Source organism: Haliotis rubra, unplaced genomic scaffold, assembly GCF_003918875.1.
Source record: "Haliotis rubra isolate DU_JTF1 unplaced genomic scaffold, ASM391887v1 Scf270, whole genome shotgun sequence".
Lineage (NCBI taxonomy): Eukaryota > Metazoa > Mollusca > Gastropoda > Lepetellida > Haliotidae > Haliotis > Haliotis rubra.
The window spans coordinates 1,254,310-1,270,928 of record NW_025766781.1 but is presented as its reverse complement, the minus strand read 5'-3'; the positions used below and the strand labels follow the sequence as shown (position 1 = coordinate 1,270,928).

The 16,619-nt window shown below is 38.9% G+C and overlaps 1 protein-coding gene across 2 annotated transcripts in view; it reads left to right on the top strand.

Annotated features, from left to right (window-relative positions):
• Positions 1-4,816: 4,816 nt before the first annotated feature.
• The window catches only part of LOC124280651, a 29,160-nt gene continuing 17,357 nt past the window's right edge, over positions 4,817-16,619 (top strand). The window contains exons 1-2 of one of the 2 annotated variants that reach the window (XR_006899733.1): positions 4,817-4,925; positions 7,456-8,528. Coding sequence is in view for 1 of the 2 variants with exons in the window: in XM_046716634.1 (XP_046572590.1) it covers positions 4,858-4,925 (68 nt within the window). In the remaining variant the exon portion in view is untranslated. Of the gene's footprint in view, positions 4,926-7,455; positions 8,529-16,619 lie in introns of those variants that run through there. The other variant, XM_046716634.1, reaches the window with a different exon arrangement.

The following is a 16,619-nucleotide window of genomic DNA, read 5'->3' as shown; positions in this document are numbered from 1 at the left end:
TGAGGTACATTTGTATTCTCAATTGCGGTGCCTGAGATGACTGAACCCACACACCTCCGTTTCTCTATTTACGGCTATGGTACATAGATTGCATGTAATTATGCATGTTTTATTTATTCTAACATCTCTGTTTCTGATTTATGACTTATTTATTCTTACATCTCTGTTTCTGATTCATGGTTTACTTATTCTAACATCTATGTTTCTGATTCATGGTTTATGTATTCTTACATCTCTGTTTCTGATTCATGGTTTACTTATTCTAACATCTATGTTTCTGATTCATGGTTTACTTATTCTAACATCTATGTTTCTGATTCATGGTTTATTTATTCTAACATCTATGTTTCTGATTCATGGTGTACTTATTCTAACATCTATGTTTCTGATTCATGGTTTATTTATTCTTACATCTATGTTTCTGATTTATAGCTTATTAAATTCTGAAATGTATGATTCTGATTCATGGTGTACTTATTCTAACATCTATGTTTCTGATTTTTGGTTTATTTATTCTAACATCTATGTTTCTGATTTATAGCGTATGAAATTCTGAAATGTATGATTCTGATTCATGGTTTATTTATTCTAACATCTATGTTTCTGATTCATGGTTTATTTATTCTTACATCTATGTTTCTGATTTATTTCTTATTAAATTCTGAAATGTATGATTCTGATTCATGGTTTACTTATTCTAACATCTAGGTTTCTGATCCATGGTTTACTTATTCTAACATGTATGATTCTGATTCATGTTTTATTTATTCTAACATATATGTTTCTGATTCATGGTTTATTTATTCTTACATCTCTGTTTCTGATTCATGGTTTATTTATTCTAACATATATGTTTCTGATTCATGGTTTATTTATTCTAACCGCTATGTTTCTGTTTCATAGTTTATTTATTCTAACATCTATGTTTCTGATTTATGGCTTATTTATTTTGACATCTGTGTCTCTGATTTATGGCTTATTAAATTGTGAAATGTATGATTGTGATTCATGGTATATTTATTCTAACATCTTTGTTTCTGATTTATGGTGTATTTATTCTAACCTCTATGTTTTTTATTTATGGTATACTTATTCTGACATCTCTGTTTCTGATTCATGGTTTATTTATTTTTACATCTATGTTTCTGTTTCATGGTTTATTTATTCTGACATCTATGTTACTGATTTATGGCTATTAGATTCTGAAATGTATGATTCTGATTCATGGTTTATTTATTCTAACATCTATGCTTCTGATTAATTGTGTATTTACTCAAACGTCTATGTTTCGGATTTATGGTTTATGTATTATATTCACAGTAGGTATACATACGCTGTATTACTATAGACATGCTTAAAGGTGATTTCACAAATGCCAACATTAAGTAAAGCTTTGTAATTTTCTGCGAAACAGATACAATATCTCAAACATACGTGCCATTAAAACTAATATTCCAGGAATATTTAGTGACCCATTTATATCAATTTTATCAGTACGTTTCCTTTTTCGCCCAACGGAATCTGTCCTGGCAGGTATTCAAAACCTGTTTTGCCCTGGTGTCGACGTTTTCAGCGACATGGAACAACTTCTGGTGTTGTATACTATAAGTTGTATGCTTCTCTCGAGGGTAATACGGGTCGGGTGACACTGCCACAAAGAGGCATACATCAGACCGTATTACCCGAGGGAGAAGCATACAACGTATTTATCTTACAGCCATGTTGAATGATCAAAACATCATTTTATGTTATGTTAAATATCGCTACCGACTATATGACATGCAAACAAAATGGCGTCTGCCTCTCGACTGGGTTTTTAGCATCAGTGAAACATATTCTGACGAGCATAAAACTACTATAAAAATTGTTAATTATGTTTAAACTGAGTTTGCAAACCACTCAATGTATAAAATAGCTTAAATAAAGCAGTGAAAGTCGGTAAAATAAATCTGTACAAAGTGAACAGCTGATCGAACGGTTTTCGAACTCCGGGCACGGCATGCATCATATCATGTTAGCGCTTCAGCATCTCGGCGGAGAGCTTGGCGGTTACCGTGGCAGCTGGTAATATTTTTTCCAGTTGTCACCCTCCTGGGAACTTGTTAAACCGTCATTGACCAATGAAATTAAAGTATTTTACATGAAGGTAAGATAAATGAGTATGGAGTCCATAGAGATGACCTTGAAGGTGTCTGTTTTTGTAAGGTCCAATCTACGATTCGAACCACGGCCAAAGACAAATGAACGCACCTATGCACAGTGGTTAATGTTGCCGTAGGCGAAAAGACCACACGCATCCGATTACTCATTGACAATGGGTTCAAGTCCGTAATGATGTTGTTGATAGCCGTACTCAGCAATATACCCTCTTTATGTCGTCCGTCTGTAAAAATCGAGTCTTAACCAGACAGTCCAACAATTGACATGCTGAGCATTGAGCCAGACGATCCAATCCTGAGTATTTTCATGAGGAAGCGGCGGCACAGATATATCAACATTTACCCCATCACTTACTGAATAAAACCTGAAACCTAAATATAGATGTATATTTTGTTGGCAAAACACTAAACGTACTCGTTCGATGTTCAGTGTTGGGCGGTGGGGTAGCATAGGGGTTGAAGCATTGGCTCGTCACGCCGAAGACCCGGATTCGATTCCCCACATGGGTACAATTTTTGATGCTCATTTCTGGTGCCCTCCTCCATGATATTGCTGGAATACTGCTAAAAGCGACGAAAAACTAAACTGACTCACTGTTCAGTGTTGCTGAGGGACTGAGTTTCACGCCACTTTCAGCAACTTCCCTGCAATAGTTAAATACCTTCACACATCATCCTTATGTCGGAAATCGAACCCACAACGTTAGCCACCAGACTACAAGGCTATTTATATATCCCTCAAAGTCTACCATTACCTCACCCCCTAGTCATCTCATAAATTGTTCTTTTATCCTTCGAGGACAAGGCGATTGTCGTTAAAAGGGAGAGATGCCATACAAGTAGCTCCAAATGATTTGTTTTACTTCCTTGGCCCTTAACTGTTATATCTATGCTGACAAGGTATAGATCGCCGTGAAGGGTTCGTATATTGATGTAAGATTCACTTTTACAATATTCTTTCCGACCATCCATAAATTCATCATGACAAAGTCTGAACATCTCAAACGAGATCATAGATGTCAACTTCTTCTTATACTCCTTATACTCGTCTTATATATTCACCAACTTCTTAATGCCTCTCAAGAATCTCAAGTATAAACTTGATTCCCTTGATAATATTCACTTCACGAATGATATTCCAAGGAGGGATGTAGGTTTTGAAAAAACAATATTATAGTTAAATACTCATGGTTATATACTCATGATATAGTCACCATTGTACACTCGACTCTGCTTTCAGCGGGGATTTCTTATGGATGTTTTGTACAGGGTTTTGTCGCTCTTATCATGGAAAATGTTACCTGAACATGCATTGTCATTTTCCTCAAAATAACAGTTTTAAGTTCTTCCATTTTGTAGAATGCAATGTATTTCTTGAAACTTGGCCAAAAACATATTTCATCCCGAACCAGCCTCCGCCTCTCATCAACCTCTCATAAAACATGCAATACTGGACAGAATGATCTCAACTACTATTTAGGGGTTCTTAAATCTACCAACTGAGAAATTAGCTCAAAAGGGCTTCGTAGTACGAAGGAATGAGTGAGTGAGTATGTCTTAACACCGGTTTCAACACATTTTCAGCAATCCGACGGCTCAGGAGACCAGAAATTGGCCTCACACATTGTACACATGTGGGTAGTCGAACCAGGGTCTTTGTCTTAGGCAACCCAAGAACAAAGAGAGAGACACTGGGTGCTGAGAGCCTGTTCTGCCAAATGATGTCAGTAGGGCATCAATTTAGCTCAATACCTCTAAAGGAAACAAGTTAGTAGCCAGTCTAGTAACATCCAAACATGTTGCAAGAGGGAAGATTACTTTTAGGGGATAACTGTACTGTGATTGACGAATTGGGGACGTATACCGGTGGTTATATAGCCGCAAATTTAGTTATATCGGCGATGCGATATAACATTACATGAAGCTTCTGAAAATGATAATGCCCTGAAAAACAACGTTACCCCTATAGTGTAGGGATGCATTCAAAAATGTTGGCGAATCGATTTTTAAGTGCGGCCGTATATGCTTATGTTACATTTGTTTAGTTACTATAATTGTGAGCTGGATTTAAAGCCTACTTGGGGAATATTTTTGTATTATCACGGCTTGCCAGCTTGATCATGGAAGAAAACTTCTAAAAATGTAGACGGGCTTTCTATGTTTACCATGATGGTCAATATCTAAAACATGGCTATGGTGCTGACAAACCTAAAGAGCATAATATTCGATTCGAACCACGACCATATGTTTGTGGAAAGACAGGGGCGCAACTGTGGACAATGCATTACATATTATGCAGGGGTACCCGGTGGGATAAATCATGTGACTATAACATTCTACCGCCTCACAGGCAGCTTGGGTTATCCGGGGTAATATTGAGCTGTGCAAGCGCTTGGAGCGGACACTTAGTGTCTGGAGTATTTAGCGCTATAAAAATACACTCATTACTATTATGTATGATTTTGCCACCGTTATCTCGCTGAATGGGGAAACTAATACGGAAGCAACCCTTAAGTGCATATCGTGCACTGTTACTCAGCCAACTATTAGTGTTATGGATAGATGGGTAACTCTCCTGCAATACGTCGCACCATGACGACGCTAAACGAACAAAGACAGCAAAATTAAATCAATCAATCACCATAGTGATCCAACACACTTTAGACATGACGAATAACCCTTATTGAACACATGCACTATGCACACTGGTGCACACCAGGAAGGTCGATCGAAGGAGAAACATATCCAGCCATTACCTGAAGCTAGGTAAGAAAATTGTTTATGCATTTCAAACTAAGTATTTCAATTGAGGTCACTAAACCAGATCTGACTGCACGAAATTTGTTCATGTGTGCATCTGTGTGTGTGTGTGTGTGTTTGCGTATCCGTGTCAGTGTCTTTGTGCGTGCATATGTGTATGTGTCGATGTGTATGCGTGTCTGGGCCTCTATCTGTGTCTGATTGTGTATTTCTGGTTGTTGCCTGGTGACAAATAGAAATATCCTAGGCAGACATCTTGAGGACAATATAGACTAGTACTATAAAAGTATTTGCGTGTCTGTGTGTGCATTCGTCTGAGTATGTGTTTGTGCGCATGCAAGTGAGCGTCTGTGCGTTATGCGTGAGCGTAAATGTTTATATATATATGTATGTGTTCTTATGTGATTTTGTTGCGTGTATGTGTGACTGTGTGTTAGAGTGTGTGCAAGAGTGTGTGTGAGTTACTTTTACACCCCCTTCATACCCTCACTCCCCGACCTGTACATATGAAAGCAGTACGACATGCGTAATGTCACACCGAGACAATAGACGGAGTGAGTGAATTTAGTTTTACGCCGCACTCAACAATATTCCAGCTATATGGCGGCGGTCTGTAAATAATCGAGTCTGGACCAGATAATCAAGTGATCAGCAGCATGAGCATCAATCTGCACAATTGGGATACGATGATATGTGTCAACCAAGCCAGCGAGCCTGACCACCCGATTCCGTTAGTCGCTTCTTACGACAAGCATGGGTTTTCTGAACGTTCATTCTAACCCGGACCTTCACGGGCTCAATAGTAATGAAAGTTTAAACGGGTTGTTACACGCACACCATATTTCCTTAAACAGCAGAAATCAATACTTTCCACGTCCTTCCATACCCCCATTTCCCGCCCTGTACATATGAATGTAGCACGTATGTGGGGTAGTGTTTCTCACCCCTCCATACCCTCACTCCCCGCCCTGTACATATGAATGTAGCACGTATGTTGGGTAGTGTCTCTCAGCCCTCCATACCCTCACTTCCCGCCCCGTACATATGAATGTAGCACGTATGTGGGATAGTGTTTCTCACCCCTCCATACCCTCACTCCCCGCCCTGTACATATGAATGTAGCACGTATGTTGGGTAGTGGTTCTCACCCTTCCATACCCCCATTTCCCGCCCTGTACATATGAATGTAGCACGTATGTGGGGTAGTGTTTCTCACCCCTCCATACCCCCATTTCCCGCCCTGTACAAATGAATGTAGCACGTATGTGGGGTAGTGTTTCTCACCCCTCCATACCCTCACTCCCCGCCCTGTACATATGAATGTAGCACGTATGTGGGGTAGTGTCTCTCACCCCTCCATACCCTCACTTCCCGCCCTGTACATATGAATGTAGCACGTATGTGGGGTAGTGTTTCTCACCCCTCCATACCCTCACTCCCCGCCCTGTACATATGAATGTAGCACGTATGTGGGGTAGTGGTTCTCACCCTTCCATATCCCCATTTCCCGCCCTGTACATATGAATGCAGTATGACATGTTTGATATCACATCAAGTGAATAATGTTGTTGAGAGGCATTCTAGAAGTTGGTGGTTTAGAGATGAAAAGACCTAATGAATGATCAACTTTTTTATTTTGACAATGGCGACGTTTCGGTATAGACTCTCATACCGTTTTCAAGCACGTGGCAAAGAATCTAAACCGAAACGTCGCCATTGTCAAAATAAAGAAGTTGATCATCCATAAATTCTTTTCATCTCTAAACCACCAACTTCTAGAGTAAATAGACGAATGTAATGTTAGTTTTTACACGCACACCATATTTCCCTATACAGCAGAAATCAATGAATGCCATGTCCATACATGTTGTGTGTATGAATAGCTATAGAGACAACACAGTGATACTGATTTGTACTGATACGATGACATACACGTGATTATAAGTGTGTGTGTGTGTGTGAGAGAGAGAGAGAGAGAGAGAGAGAGAGAGAGAGAGAGAGAGAGAGAGAGAGAGAGAGAGAGAGAGAGAGAGAGAGAGAGAGAGAGAGAGACTACATGTGAATACGTGCGTGTGTGAGTGTTTATGTCTGTCTCTGCACTTGTTAATGATGGAGAGTGCGCGTGAGTGAGTGAGTGAGTGAGTGGATGGGTGAATGGGTTTGTGGTTGGGTGGGTGAGTGCGTGCCTGCGTGCGTGCGCGCGCGCGTGTATATGTGTGTGTGTTTGACCGGCGTCTTGTAAGAATCGTGATTGGTACAGGAAGCAATCAATTTGGTCACCTAAATCTTATTGGGTTTAACTGGCCTGTTTCAACAAACCACTATATTATACATATAACCCTGTTCAATACAACGTCACATCTCGACTCATTCAGTCAAACTTGTTTGTAAATCTGTGATAACTATAGAGTTACGACAGGTCGTAAAGTTAGGAACGCTTTGTGGATCTGGACGCAGTTTTGTAAAAAACGTAATTGATTTTGTACATTCAACATAGTGTTTTATTACATGATAATTCACTGATAATCTCCTTCAGAGGGAACTAAATGGCGCCCAACGCAAGAACTGCGAATATCAAGATGTTAAATGAACTGAGAATTCGAAGTTTCTTGGCCTCTAAAATGATGTACGAACAGTCAACCAGATACAATAACTATGCTTTTTGGAACAGTGATGTTAGCTAGTGGTCTTATGGCCTTTGCTGGTGCTAAACTAACCGTGGGTGTTTATCAGAACATATGGGATTCAGCACCTAAAATAATCATCGGGCTGGTCACTGGATTTACAGTCTCCTTTCAAACTGGCAAAGTCTTTCTCATTGATTACTTTGAAAAGAAGCAAGGAATCTATAACGAAACAGCATCAGGTTGGCAAAAACTGGAATTGGACATTGAATTATTTCTTAACTCTATCGAGGTCAAAACCACAATCAAAGATATCAGAGAGTTTACAAGTGAATGTATAAAACAACGGGATGATATATGTTCCAAGTCAAAACCAGAGGAAGACATTTATCAGAAATACCATGGTAACGCCGATTTAGTTATCAAGAAGTATCGGAAGAAACACACTGTCATTGCGTACATTCTACAAACACTTGATCGGGAGGAAGAAGCAGAAGGAGAAGAACATCAAGAAGAAGATCAAGAAGATGAATCTGACCTGGTTTGTTGGGCTTGTCTTCCGTTTGGTGTATATTATTGTCTTTTGTACCATCTGATCAAATTCTTTATGAAGCATGTCAACGAAAGTCGATGCAATTACCACCGTGAACATTTCATTTAAGAAATCGAGTGTAAAAAGTATGCTGTGGGTCTCTATTGAAATGAGTGAGCTGGCTTTTGAGAAGACAAGACAAGACAAGGGCCCAAAGGTGGAGGTACATTGGTTTTCCCAAGTTACGCAACTCAGCTAATTGCGGTGCCTGAGATGACTGAACCCACACACCTCCGTTTCTCTATTTACGGCTATGGTACATAGATTGCATGTAATTATGCATGTTTTATTTATTCTAACATCTCTGTTTCTGATTTATGGCTTATTTATTCTAACATCTATGTTTCTGATTTATGGCTTATTTATTCTAACATCTATGTTTCTGATTTATGGCTTATTAAATTCTGAAATCGATGATTCTGATTCATGGTTTATTTATTTTATCATCTATGTTTCTGATTTATGGCTTATTTATTCTAACATCTATGTTTCTGATTTATGGCTTATTTATTCTAACATCTATGTTTCTGATTTATGGCTTATTTATTCTAACATCTATGTTTCTCATTCATGGTTTATTTATTTTGACATCTGTGTTTCTGATTTATGGCTTATTAAATTCTGAAATCTATGTTTCTGATTCATGGTTTATTTATTCTAACATTTATGTTTCTGATTTATTTTGACATCTGTGTTTCTGATTTATGGCTTATTAAATTCTGAAATGTATGTTTCTGTTTCATGGTTTATTTATTCTAACATCTATGTTTCTGATTTATGGCTTATTTATTCTAACATCTATGTTTCTGATTCATGGTTTATTTATTCTAACATCTATGTTTCTGATTCATGGTTTATTTATTCTAACATCTATGTTTCTGATTCATGGTTTATTTATTTTGACATCTGTGTTTCTGATTTATGGCTTATTAAATTCTGAAATCTATGTTTCTGATTCATGGTTTATTTATTCTAACATTTATGTTTCTGATTCATGGTTTATTTATTCTAGCATCTATGTTTCTGATTCATGGTTTATTTATTCTAGCATCTATGTTTCTGATTTATGGTTTATTTATTCTAACATCTATGTTTCTGATTCATGGTTTATTTATTCTAACCTCTATGTTTCTGATTTATGGTTTATTTACTCAAACGTGTATGTTTCTGATTTATGGTTTATTTACTCAAACGTGTATGTTTCTGATTCATGGTTTATGTATTATATTCAGAGTAGGTATACATACGCTGTATTAATTACTATAGACATGATTAAAGATGCTTTCACAAATGCCAACATTAAGTAAAGCTTTGTAATTTTCTGCGAAACAGATGCAATATCTCAAACATACGTGTCATTACAACTAATTTTCCAGGCATATTTAGTAACCCATTCATATCAATTTTATCAGTACGTTTCCTTTTTCGCCCAACGGAATCTGTCCTGGCAGGTATTCAAAACTTGTTTTGCCCTGGTGTTGACGTTGTCAGCGACATAGAACACCTTCTGGTGTTGTATACTATAAGTTGTATGCTTCTCTCGAGGGTAATACGGCTCGGGTGACACTGCCACAAAGAGGCATACATCAGACCGTATTACCCGAGGGAGAAGCATACAACGTATTTATCTTACCGCCATGCTAAATAAACAAAACATCATTTTATGTTATGTTAAATATCGCTACCGACTATATGACATGCAAACAAAATGGCGTCTGCCTCTTGACTTGGTATTTAGCATCAGTGAAACATATTCTGACAAGCATAAAACTGCTATAACAATTGTTAATTATGTTTAAACCGAGTTTGCAAACCACTCAATGTATTAAATAGCTTAAATAAAGCAGTGAAAGTCGGTAAAATAAATCTGTACAAAGTGAACACAGAAACAGCTGATCGAACGGTTTTCGAACTCCGGGCACGGCATGCGTCATATTATGACATCATAAGATTGTTAGCGCTTCAGCTTCTCGGCGGAGAGCTTGGCGGTTACCGTGGCAGCGGGTAATATTTTTGCCAGTTGTCACCCTCCAGAAACTTGTTAAACCATCATTGACCAATGAAATCAAAGTATTTTACATGAAGGTAAGATAAATGAGTATGGAGTCCATAGGGATGTCCTTGAAGGTGTCTGTGTTTGTAAGATCCAATCTACGATTCGAACCACGACCAAAGACAAATGAACGCACCTCTGCACAGTGGTTAATGTTGCCGTAGACGAAAGGATCACACTCATCTGATTACTTATTGACAATGGGTTCAAGTCCGTAATGATGTTCTTGATAGCCGTACTCAGCAATATACCCTCTTTATGTCGTTCGTCTGTAAAACATCGAGTCTTGACAAGACAGTCCAACAGTTGACATGCTGATCATTGAGCCTGACGATCCAATCCTGAGTATCCTCACGAGGAAGCGGCGGCACAGGTATATCAACATTTACCCCCTCACTTACTGAATAAATCCTGAAACCTAAATATAGATGTAAATTTTGTTGGCAAAACACTAAACGTACTCGTTCGATGTTCAGTGTTGAGCGGTGGGGTAGCATAGGGGTTGAAGCATTGGCTCGTCACGCCGAAGACCCGGATTCGATTCCCCACATGGTAACAATTTTTAAAGCTCATTTCTGGTGCCCTCCTCCATGATATTGCTGGAATATTGCTAAAAGCGACGAAAAACTAAACTGACTCACTGTTCAGTGTGGCTGAGGGACTGAGTTTCACGCCACTTTCAGCAACTTTCCTGCAATAGTTAAATGCCTTCACACATCATCCTTATGTCGGAAATCGAACCCACGACGTTAGCCACCAGACTACAAAGCTATCTCAAAGTCTACCATTACCTCATCCCATAGTCATCTCATAAATTGTTCTTTTATCCTTCGAGGACAAGGCGATTGTAAATAAAAGGGGGAGGTGCCATACAAGTAGCTCCAAATGATTTGTTTTACTTCCTTGGCCCTTAACTGTTGTATCTATGCTGACAAGGTGTAGATCGCCGTGAAGGGTTCGTATATTGATGTAAGATTCACTTTTACAATACTCTGTCCGACCATCCATGAATTCATCATGACAATGTCTGGACATCTCAAACGAGATCATAGATGGCAACTTCTTCTTATACTCCTTATACTCGTCTTATATATTCACCAACTTCTAAATGCCTCTCAAGAATCTCAAGTATAAACTTGATTCCCTCGATAATATTCACTTCACGAATGATATTCCAAGGAGGGATGTAGGTTCTGAAATACAATATTATAGTTAAATACTCATGGTTATATACTCATGATATAGTCATCTTTGTACACTCGACTCTGCTTTCAGCTGAGATTTCTTATGGATGTTTTGTAAAGGGTTTTGTCGCTCTTATCATGGAAATGGTACATTAACATGCAGTGTCATTTTTCTCAAATAACATTGTTAAGTTTTCCATTTTCAGAATGCAATTTATTTCTTGAAACTTGGCCCAAAACATATTTCATCCCCAACCAGCCTCCGACTCTCAACATTTACTAGTATATTGACTTGTTGGTCAATCTCAGGTAATGATTTAGAGTAAAAAGCAAGAAAGGAGTTCATAGAGTGGCAATATACGATGTCATACACCCAGCAGTTAATCGCCAAGTGAGGGTTTCCTGAAGGAAAGTAAACAGTTTGATATGAATCATCCGAGGAAACTTAATATAAAACATGCAATACTGGACAGAATGATCTCAACTACTATTCAGGGGTTCTTAAATCTACCAACTGAGAAATTCGCTCAAAAGGGCTTCGTAGTACGAAGGAATGAGTGAGTGAGTATGTCTTAACGCCGGTTTCAACACATTTTCAGCAATCCGACGGCTCAGGACACCACAAATTGGCTTCACATCTTGTACAAATGTGGGTAGTCGAACCCGGGCCTTCGTCTTAGGTTACCCCAGAACAAAGAGAGAGACATTGGGTGCTGAGAGCCTGTTCTGCCAAATGATGTCAGTAGGTCATTAATTTAGCTCAATACCTCCAAAAAAACAAGTTAGTAGCCAGTCTAGTAACATCCAAACATGTTGCAAGAGGGAAGATTACGTTTAGGGGATAACTGTATTGTGTTTGACGAATTGGGGACGTATACCGCTGGTTATATAGCCGCAAATTTAGTTATATCGGCGACGCGTAAACATGTTGCAAGAGGGAAGGTTATGTTTAGGGGACAACTGTACTGTGTTTGACGAATTGGGGACGTATACCGCTGGTTATATAACCGCAAATTTAGTTATATCGGTGAAACTTCTGCAAATGATAATGCCCTGAAAAACAACGTTACCCCTAGGGATACATTCAAAAGTTTTGATGAATCTATTTTTAAGTTGCGACCGTATATGCTGATGATACGGTCGGAAATTTATAGCAATGACCAATCAGAACTCGTGTTACATACTAAGTTGAATTAGAATACTTGATGATAAGGTTATATGGGTCAGACAGGAAATCAGTAGCAAACTAGGGAAGAAAAGATAAGACGAGGAAAAAACACACGCCCCACAGAAGAGTAAAGAGTTAACCACTATATCGCTTGATAGCCCTATTTGGTATAAATTGTGTAATTAGTTTTTGATGTAATCCACCAAGTGATTGATGCAGCAACTTGAAAACGTAACACCATATACTCACAGCAGGACAACCAGCAGTATAACTGACAGCCAGGAGGTATACTTGAGTAACAAAGTTGCCATTTAAGTTAGTAGTATTAACAGTATTGCTATTTTGCAGTTGTGTGTTCGCCAAGGTTCTGTTACATGACGTCCTCTTTGTGTAAGAAGTTGTTGTGTCGCTTTGTGAGAGTAACCTAGTCCGTTTGTCTTCAAATGCGCATTGAATTGTGAATGACTCAGAATCCGTGTCCCTGCCGCAGTGCCCTCCTCCGTGAAAAACATCAACTTGTTCACTTGACAATATGCTAGCTTCTGAAACAACGCTTTCCAGTGATGGGTATGAAAATAACAGACAGCAGATATTGTTGATCACAGCACTATGTCGTGTACTTCATTTACATGTAATTGCCTATTCCCTATTCTGAGCTATTTTGCAATTCGTCATTCTCTTTTGGAGACAAACCTAAAGAGCATAACCGGGGTGAATATTCGTTTCGAACCACGACCATATGTTTATGGAAAGACAGGGGCGCAACTCTGGACAATGCATTACATATTATGCATTGGTACCCGGTGGGATAAATCATGTGACTGTAACATTCTAGCGCCTCACAGGCAGCTTGGGTTATCCGGGGTAATATTGAGCTGTGCAAGCGCTTGGAGCGGACACTTAGTATCTGGAGTATTAAGCGCTATAATACACTCATTAATATTATGTATGATTTTGCCACCGTTATCTCGCTGAATGGGGAAACTAATACGGAAGCAACCCTTATCGTGCACTGTTACTCAGCCAACTATTAGTGTTATGGATAGATGGGTAACTCTCCTGCAATACGTCACGCCATGACGACTCTAAACGACCAAAGACAGCAAAGAAATTAAATCAATCAATCACCATAGTGACCCAACACACTTTAGACATGACGAATAACCCTTATTGAACACATGCAGTGTGCACACTGGTGCACACCAGGAAGGTCGATCGAAGGAGAAACAGCCATTACCTGAAGCTAGGTAAGAAAATTGTTTATGCACTTCAAACTAAGTATTTCAATTGAGGTCACTAAACCAGATCTGACTTCACGAAATTTGTTCATGTGTGGATCTGTCTGTGTGCGTGTGTGTGTGTGTATGTGTGTAGGTGTCGATGTGTATGCGTGTCTGGGTCTCTATCTGTGTCTGATTGTGTTTTTGTGGTTGTTGCCTGAGTATGTGCTTCGTCTGAGTATGTGCTTGTGCGCATGCAAGTGAGTGTCTATGCGTTATGCGTGTGCGTATATATATATGTATATATATATATATATATATATGTTTTATTATGTGATGTTGTTGCGTGTGCGTGTGACTGTGTGTCAGAGTGTGTACAAGCGTGTGTGAGAGTTACTTTCACTCCCTTTCATACCCTCACTCCCCGACCTGTACATATCAATGCAGTACGACATGCGTAATGTCACACAGAGTCAAAAGACGGAGTGAGTGAGTGAGTGAGTTTAGTTTTACGCCGCACTCAGCAATAGTCCAGCTATATGGCGGCTGTCTGTAAATAATCGAGATTGGAACAGATAATCCAATTATCAACAGCATGAGCATCAATCTGCGCATTTGGGATACGATGACATGTGTCAACCAAGCCAGCGAGCCTGACCACCCGATCCCGTTAGTCGCCTCTTTTGACAAGCATGGGTTACTGAAGGTTCATTCTAACCCGGACCTCCACGGGTTCAATATTAATGAAAGCTTAAACGGGCTGTTACACGCACACCATATTTCCTTTAACAGCAGAAATCAATACTTTCCACGTCCTTACATTTTCTGTGGACTAGTGTAGGAATAGAGTGTACACAATGATATTGATCTAAACGGAGCAGTGACACGATGACATGTATGTGAATGTATGTGCGTGTGTTTGTGTGTGAGCATGTATGTGTTTATATGTGAATGGGTGTGTGCGCCTGTGAGTGTGAACGTGTGTGTGAGTGTGTGAATGTTCGATACTTCGAGTATGCGTGTGTGAGATGGCTTATGACAGGGGTGTTGTGTGTCTGTGCGCTTTGTGTGGAGTAAAATGTGTGTGAACGTGCGTGTGTATGTAACCGTGCGCGTGTGTATGTGTGTGCATGTATATGTGTGAGTGAGTTGGCGTGAGGGAATGAGTGACCTGCGTCTGTTAGGAATTATGTTTGGCACAGGCAGTCCAGGGACCAGTAATTTTGTCAAGAGTAGCGATCCACCTTGTCACCTAATCCCTACCTTGCATGTATTAATTGGCCTGTTTCGACAGGTACAGTCTGCTTGTAACCGGAGTCCCCATGGGAATCGAAGTCAATGCACAACAAAAATAAAGCCACTGCGTCTGCGGTGGATTTTCATATTCGTAACAATTACAAGCTTGTCATTTACTGTAACTGCCATAAAATATCTGACGCGTTATTTTACACTTCATTATACACTAAGCAAAGCTTGTATGTATGTGACCTAGTTGCCTTGGTGACATGTGCAGGCGTAGCAAGCCAATTGATTCGTGTAGGCCCGATAGGTTGCAAAGCTTTATATTTAGGTAGTACTGAGGGCTTGCCCAACTTTCATTTTTTATGAGACCCGTAGTGTTATCGTTTGACGTTTGATGATTTCAATAACTTCAAGATGTTGTTATCTTATCAATATTTTGAAATCAAGGAGAATTTAGAGTAGTCTACCATTAATTCAGACAGAATAATCATTTGATTGAAATGTGACTTCCTAATATGCAAATATGTCTTGACATTGTTTAACGCATGTTTACTGCATTGATACAATACCACACATCGAATATTTGTTGGTCTAAATGAAATGCTAAAAAATGAAAAATAAACCAAGAAGGGCGATTGTAAATATCTGCATTTCAGTAATGATTCACATATAATTCTGGCTGTAACAAAACATTCACATACATTTCGATGGAGAAACAATAATCACTGAAAGAAACACACCGTTCAAATTTATGATGTTAAGAATAACATATTTACTGTACATGGTGACTGTATTGGTTATGCTTTGTTACCAAAGAATAGTGTAGTCAATATGATTCATACAGGGATTTCCACTTTTCAAATTGTTCTGATAACGTGTTTATAGGTATTTTTGGCAAGAATTAGAAGAAAAATTATATTTTTTAACAAAAATCATGCGTAAATCATTTTTATTAATGGTAGCTACGCCCCTGATGCAGTAATATCACCAGGCCGAGGACAACAGCATTGACAATACATCAACTTGAATAGTATATACAATGATAGTCCGAGATCAATTTCAAGAAAAGTCGCTGTAAAGCTTTATTTCATAAATAAAGCTTATTTATCTCTTATTTCATAAATAAAGCTTTTGTCAGGCCCTTAGATCTCTCCGCCATTGTATATACTACTTTTGAATCCCCAGTTAACTTCCCGGTCACTATGACCGCGAACTTACACTTTCCTGATCATGTGATGGTTCTATGTCGTGTTGACCTCGAGGAAACAGTTTAATGTGACAGGATACTATTGGGATTACTCGGTAAGGTCAGTGTTAAATATTTTGCTTGACGGCGGCCGTGGCTGCCCTACATGATGTTGATCTCAGCAAAACAGTTTAACGTGAATCTCCTATGATTTCTTTGGTTTTCGTAATGAAGGCTTGCTGGGCTTGTTGTATCCCCTGTTCTATGTACTTTTTTTTGTCGTCTTCGCTGATGACAGTGCTTTTACGAGACTTGTTTCGAATCACTCGTTTCATTTTGTGATATTTTGTGAGTTCAGAGAGGACCAAACGAAACTCCTCAGAGACTTTACTGTCAGTGAGTGCGGTGGAGATGTGGTCGCTTACCGTGTT